The sequence below is a fragment of the Bidens hawaiensis genome, unplaced genomic scaffold (genome assembly GCF_021521415.1).
Source record: "Bidens hawaiensis isolate Kalapana, Puna unplaced genomic scaffold, B.hawaiensis_p1.1 tig00002717_1, whole genome shotgun sequence".
Taxonomy (NCBI): domain Eukaryota; kingdom Viridiplantae; phylum Streptophyta; class Magnoliopsida; order Asterales; family Asteraceae; genus Bidens; species Bidens hawaiensis.
The window spans coordinates 1205232-1212776 of NW_027491146.1; the positions used below are offsets into that span (position 1 = coordinate 1205232).

At 35.5% G+C, this 7545-nt stretch overlaps 1 protein-coding gene across 1 annotated transcript; it reads right to left on the reverse strand.

The window, feature by feature from the left end:
- Nucleotides 1-7274, reverse strand: LOC143620851 (O-fucosyltransferase 16-like). The gene is made up of 11 exons (XM_077092446.1): nt 7095-7274; nt 5282-5341; nt 5054-5147; nt 4890-4966; nt 4722-4810; nt 4428-4611; nt 3828-4009; nt 3465-3567; nt 1638-1969; nt 951-1422; nt 1-162 (listed from the first exon to the last, which is right to left on the reverse strand). Exons 1-10 carry the CDS (start codon nt 7263-7265, stop codon nt 987-989), a joined length of 1728 nt encoding a protein of 575 aa, XP_076948561.1. The 5' UTR covers nt 7266-7274; the 3' UTR covers nt 1-162; nt 951-986.
- Nucleotides 7275-7545: the final 271 nt, after the last annotated feature.

Consider the following 7545-nt stretch of genomic DNA (forward strand, 5'->3'; position numbering starts at 1 on the left):
AAAAAAACTGGAATCCTTCAATACTTACGGTGCCGCGTATAATAAGTACAACCCCACATCAGCATTAACCACTGTACAGTTTCAAGGAAAATGGATCTTGCATGCTGTAAAAGTCTTGTACCAGATTCTTCTGGACTTGTACCCCTGACGCCATTCCGCTACCTGCATTGTCGTTAGTCAGTTAATAGAGTTGCTTGCAATTATGACTCATTTACTTATAAATGGGTTGATGCGGGGTTTTGGTTCATCCCTAAAGAGGCAAATGAACTGAAACAAGATAAATAGCTAAAAACGGGTTGAAAATTACCCAAAATGATTTTTATGCTTGGCTTAAACGAGCCAAGCCAATGCTTGTCTAGTCTTTCGCTCGGCTCATGAATAGTTTTTCAGTCTAAAACTCGGCTCAGGCTTGGTTTGTTTATAATCTGTTTAATAATTTTTATATACTTAAAAATTACTTTTTAAGAGACTCATTTAGGTTCGCAAACCAGCTCGAGCTGAATGTGAAGCAAGGGCTTGAGCTCGTTTGTTAAACAAGCTTATATTTAAGCTTGAGCTCAGGCTCGAGATAGTTTAAGCTCAACTCGGTTCAAGCTTTAAATGAGCCAATCTCGAGTAGCCACCTTGGCTCGTTTACACCCCTAGACCTGTAATAACATAGTTTTGCATAATCATAATTAACAATATAACTAGGGGTGTAAAAGAGCCAAGTCGGCCCGTGAGCTACTTGAGATCAGCTCGTTAATAACTTGAATCGAGCCAAGCTTAAACAAGCTCGAGGCTCGCGTACTTAAACGAGCCAAACTAAAGCTTCAAAAAACGACTCACGAGCCAAGATCGGGTTGGGTCGTTTGCACTAAAACTTACTAAAGAAACAAATCGTTTCAACTTGGACCCATTTTGACCCGTGACCTAACCACCCATCTTACTGGCTCTAGTTGTCAACATACATCTTGATCAACCGCCATAACTAAACCCATGCTTATCTAGTCAGAAAGCAACTCTTCAAGCTCGGGTGAATCAGACAACAAAGGATCATCATCAACACTCGTATCATTAACCACATGTTGAAACTGAGAACCGATAAGATCATCATCTTCATCCTGATCAGATAACTCTGGCTCGTTATCAGTGTCTTGGTCCACATGGACTTCATCAGAGTCAGCATCAGTCTTCCCGAACTTTCTAGGCAGCGTTTCGAGTTTTGATTTGGCTTCGGTGTCTTCACATATACAAGAAGCGGGGTTTTCATGGAATACACCTCGCCCAGGTCTTACCTCTTTTGGCTCACCCATGAAACCTCTTTGATGAGTTCTGACTCTTGAAGAGAACTCGCCCCATGTCATGTTTTCCCGGCTTAGGAATAGACGATATAGTTTTTTAGCGTTCGGGCGTATTGTTGGTTTGTGTCCAAAATATCTCCTGCAACATCAAGAAACAACATACAAGTTATGAGTCAAAATGTGTGAGTCGAGTAACGGGTCAAACTTGTCATATTGTGTGCAGGTATATGCATGCATACTATAGATACTTATACAAATATACACACATATATATATATACATATACAGATGTTGACCAAAAGTCAAAGTTTCCCATACTCTAGAACAATAGCATTGATAAGAAAGGAAGCATACCTTCGGCCAGCCAAGATTTTTGCCATATTCCCATTATTATTGGTAACAAAAACGTCACTCTCATCACACACGATGAAATCAAGTGCAGCCATCCGGGAAGAAAAACCAGAAAACGGTTCCAACTCTTCTTTTGTGGCAATGGTGTCTTTCGAATGAATGTTTGGGAAGAGTGCTCTCAAGGGTGCTAATGTGTCATCACCACCATATACTTCACCAGAAGCTACATAAATATGTGCATCTTTGTTGTATCCGAGCGCTCTCAGCATTAGACCAACTTCTTCTGGTGTTAGTGGGCATCTCCCTTGTCTCCTCTCCTTGTCGGGATTGTGGCTCTGTAAAACGTATCGAAAATTGTTAGGGCAAGCCTTCTTAAAGCTGGTTGGGTTGTGATGGGTTGGGTAACGAGTCAAATAAAATTCGGTTGAAATGGCCAGGCTGGGCTGGGTGAACCCATACACACTTTTTGTCCATTTTTGTGTTAGTTACTGTGTTAATGAGAACAAGAAACAAAACTTGTTGCAATAATAAAGCTTTAAATTAAAATGATTTACATGAACGTAAGCATAATGAAAATACTTTTTTGGGGCATTCAACCACTTTTGACTTCTTAACCCATTCCTGTTTAAGTTAACTTTATGATTTGATCCGTTTGAGATAGCCCGTCTATAGGTAAATGGTTTAAAATGCAAACTCCATTTAAAGGTAATTATGCCTTTAAAATTAATTATACCTGTTTCTTTCAAAGTCTGCTCTAAAAGATATTAAAATGGTTATCGGGAGTCGGTAGTGTTTGAAGTTTAATTAAACTTTTGCGATCAAAGCTGATAAACAAACCGAACGAACATGAACATGGTTGTGTTCCTTCGTTTAACTTTAACCGAACAAACGAACAAACACAAACATTTAAACAAACAAATTTTTCTTGTTCGTGTTCTTTTGTTGAGCATATGAATGTGTTCAAGTTCGTTTATGTTTGTTCCTTTATATTCAAAACAAAGGATTCATGAAAACAGACGGGAATAAATGAATGAAAACCACTAAGAGTAAATTTGAATATCTAAATTGATGTCTAAAATACCATATCCTTACATTCAAATTCAAAAGTAAACAAAGATATCAAATTGATTTTAAATTGGACTTAATGATTTTAAAATATGAAAATCAAATTGATTGTAAATTTATATAAATGAATATTGAAACGAAGGTAAACGAATAGACATAAACAAGCGCAAGTCAATGAACATTCACGTACATAACTGAACCAGCGAGACATGTGTTCATGCTTGTTCATTTAATTAAGTGAACAAAAGTTTTTGTTTATGTCACAGTTCACGAATGGTTCACTGAACGTTCGATTTGTTAACAGGCTTATTTGAAGCTGTAAACGTAAAACACATTAGCAGTTTTGCTATTGATAATAGACCTTAAACTAAACATCTTAATGGTAATATTTAAAGGCGGCAAATCAAACTGACTGACTTGAAAATGGATCAATTTGGGTTATAATGGCCAAATAGGTATAATATAAAGGCTAAAAAGGTCAAACAACTTAAAAGTTATCCGAAGTATAAAGTGTTTACAATCTCATCTAAGTTCTTCAAAAAATTGGGAGGTTTGTTTTCCTATTTGCTACATTTAAACAAAAAAAAAAGCATTGACGAGTCAACCAGACCCAAACAAACAAACCCAGTTTGATCTGCCCTAAAAATTGAGAGGTTTGCTGCATTTTGATCTACTTTTTGACTCGTTACCTGACCAACACAGATAGTTCGAGGGTAGTTTCGGGCATGGATGAAATCAATCAAGCTTTAAGAATCAAATGCTTACATGTAAAGTTTTCCACCTCTTCCTTATTTTACCCAATTCTCTTCTTTCCTTCTCTCCGCCACCATAATAGCATCCTGAAAATGCAAGCATATCAGGTTCGAACCTGTATTATAAAACAGGAAAAACTGTAGTTAGCACAAGAAATGGTAATTGGCTTTCAATTGTTATATGTTTTGACATTTTTATGCAGATTTCAAGCAACAAATGACATCAATCACGTATAAACATGGGTTGACCGATTCACAAGTAAATGGGTCAAAATTGCTACCTCTTAACATACTATGAGATCCGCTAAATGAGGGATTACATAAAATAGTGGCACCATAGTGTTTGCTCATGTGAAGGGCGACATAAGATGCATACCTCAGGTGTAGAGCAACATAGTGCTTTGCCATCTTCCTCATTCGGTTGACCAATGTTTGAGCCATTTCATTTATAGGGTCAGTGAATTTTAATGCATGGTAGTTAACCCTACACCTAAGTTTTTGAAAATCAGTATCCAACTTGTTAGAAAGTCTGTAATCAAACTTGCTTAACTGAACGGCCTGCCAAAAAATAAAAGCATAAATTAGTTTAACATAAAATATAGAAACCTTACAAATAAAAGCATAAATTAGTTTAACAATGTCATATTTGTACCCTAACAAATGAAAAACTAAATGAAAAAAAACGTAAAGAATTTTACCATTGAGGACATTTGGTCTTAAAACTATAATCTCATGCGTTCATTGTCATATTATAAAAGGTTACTAACTAAGAAGGTTGATATTTATTATTCTGAAAATATCAGATTATCAACCATCGGAGATGGATCTTAAGACACATTGGGTATAAGCTAGCAAATAAGAAATTGACCAGCAAATCCCATGAGACATGCTCTACGGCAACTGAAAAGTGCAAACAATGCAAGACATTGCAGATTTACAAAATAAACAAAGCAAAATTGCAGGTTATATAACTTACATGCTTCTTCAAAAGCACAGGTAATACACGAATCTGATAGCATCTCTCGTTACACTTCCTGGGCACACGCATACTATATGGAACCAAACTCTTGCCTCCCTTGTGTGGAAGCTCTTTTATAACTCTTACATCTTTTGATAGATATGATATAAACCAGTCAACATCAAATATCTCTGAAAAGGTACTGCACAAGAAAACATACTATCAAATATATGAAACTTGCATGCCAAATTTGTTACAAATTTAAGTCATGCACATTGCATGTGCAACAGTGCCCATTTCATTGTGACCAACCTAGAATCCTTCCAAAAAGACTTCTGGTCCAGCTTTGGAACAACAAGTGTAGCATTCAAAATTCGTGCAGCAACAACAGCATCTGTAATCTGTGAATTTAAAATTAAGTAATCACTAATCATACATAATTAAGTAAATAAGTTAACAAAATGATTAGGGCTTAATTACCCCGGTTCGTTGCTGGTTTAAACCTCCACTTGTAGCTATCAGCAGGTACCGATTCGGATATGTTACTGATTCCACTTCTGTAATTCATCAAAGAAAATTAAACCTAAAAAATACATGAAATGACAAAAAAAACCCAGAAGAACTCATCTGTAATTCTGTCTTACTTGGAAACTTATTGCTAGCATTACTACATCCAAAATAGAACTTTGACATCCGTGTACTCCATAGACTCCGATCACTCATCATCCCACCACTGATCTAGATTCCCCGATCATACAACAAACACATCCAAAAATCAAACAATAATACAAAATCAGCTCCAATCCAGATTCAGAAATGATAAATCACACCACAACAATCCAAACTTCAAATTAACGGGGAAAAAACCTAACTGGAACTTCGAACAGCGACGTGACTGCAGGCGAATCATCAACAACGAAATTATCATTCGACTGCAATTCATTATTATAATCAAAACAAATTAACAAAACTGAACACAGTATCATTCAACTGCAATTCATAACACAAATTTACATCCAAATTAGACAATAAAACAAAATCAGATTCAATCAATATTCAGAAATGAAAAAGTCACACCACAACAATCCAAACTTCCATTTAAAAACTATCCAGAACTTTAAACAGCAATGCAACTACAGGCTAATCATCAACAACATTATCATTCAACTGCAATTCACAAAACAAAAAACTGAACTCATTATCATTCAACTATAGTTCATAAAACAAAACTACATCCAAATTAGCCAAAAAAACAAAAACAGATTGAATCCAGATTAAAAAAAAATAGAAAGAAGAAAAAAACCAAACACAACAATCCAAACTTCCAATTAACGGAAGAAACATAAGCTGGCCGGAACTTTGAACAGTGAATCATTCAACTGCAATTCATCATTGTAATCAAACAATTTAACAAAACTGAACACACTATCATTCAACCGCAATTCATATAACAAATGTACATCCAAATTAGACAATAAGACAAAATCAGATCCAATCCAGATTCAAAAACTAAAAATAAACGGAAAAAAAAAACCTAACCAGAACTTCGAGCAGCGAATCGTCAATGACGACATTAAAATTCAACTGTAATCAATCGTAATAATCAAATCAAAATCAACGGAGGAAAAAAAACCTAACCGGAACACATTATTCAACCTAAGGTAACCGAAAATAGATAGTAACAACCTAAGGCATCCAAATTAAACTACACGACAATATCAGATCCAATCCACACTCAAAAAATGATAAATCACACCACAACAATCCAAACTTCCAATTAACATAAAAAAAAGGAAAAATACAACTAAGCAGAACTTCGAACAGCAACGCAACAACAGGCGAATCGTCAACAACGACATTGGCATTCAACTGCAATTCATCATATTAAATTTCACCAAAACAAATTAGCAAAAACTGAACACATTACCATTCAACTGCAATTCATAAAAGAAATTATAACATCCAAATTAGACAATAAGACAAAATCAGATCCAATCCAGATTCAAAAACCAAAAGCCACACCATAACAGTCCAAACTTCAAATTAACAGAAAAAAAAACTAACCGGAAGACATTATCATTCAACTGCAAATCATCATCATAATAATAACAATCAAAACGAATTAACAAAACTGAGCACATTACCATTCAACTGCAATTCATATAACAAATTTACATCCAAATTAAACAATAAAACAAAACCAGATCCAATCCAGATTCAAAAATAAAAAATCACACCACAAGTCCAAAACAATCCAAACTGCACATTAACGGAAGCAAAAACCTAACCAGAAACATCAACAACGCCATTATCATTCAACTGCAATTCATAATAATAATAATCATAACAAATCTGAACACATTACCATTCAACTGCAATTTTCATAAAGCAACTTAACATCCAAATTCGACAATAAGACAAAATCAGATCCAAAAACCACCACCACAACAGTCCAAACTTCAAATTAACAGAAAAAAAAATCCTAACCGAAAGACATTATCATTCAACTGCAAATCATCATCATCATCATAACAATAACAATCAAATCAAATTACCAAAACCTAACACATTATTTATTCATATTCAAACCTAACGTAACCGATTAACCGATTACATACAGTAACTAACTAACAAACTAACAATCACTAAACAGCATTAGCGATGCAACCGAGACATTGAGATTACCGACGTCGTCGTCCTCCGTGTCACGTGATGCGGATGATTAACCGACGGTGCAAGCAGCGATATAAAACCGTAGAGAACGAGAATCGAAGCGGAGATTGCGGAAATCGCCGGAACAAGAGAGCGGAAGCGGTTGTGCGTGTGGTGGCGGTGGCGCCGCCGGTGAGTAGCCATAGATGTACACACACAGTGTTTCTCTCTCTAAAGGATGAGTTGGTTAGGTTTGTTTTAGAGAGAGAGAGACTAATAAAGAAAGAAAAGGAGGGAACACGATCTATCTACTACTGTCAGAAAGAAAGAAAGAAAGAAAGAAAGAATTGTATTTATTTTTATTATTCGTTTTGCGCCTTGGGGACGAAGAGAAGAGAACAAGCAAGCCACGCTCATTTTTCGTTTTTGGTTGGGTTTTTTTTATTGGATGTCATATTGTTTCCTAGGACTTTTTCAAGGATAG

Excerpts from the sequence above, each read along its gene's own strand:
- LOC143620851 (XM_077092446.1), bottom strand. The coding sequence starts at position 7,265 with ATGGCTACTCACCGGCGGCGCCACCGCCACCACACGCACAACCGCTTC. Across the intron at positions 5,342-7,094 it reads CACGGAGGACGACGACGTCG|TCGAATGATAATTTCGTTGT; the intron begins GTAATCTCAATG and ends AATGAATTGCAG. Across the intron at positions 4,811-4,889 it reads TAAACCAGCAACGAACCGGG|ATTACAGATGCTGTTGTTGC; the intron begins GTAATTAAGCCC and ends TTAAATTCACAG.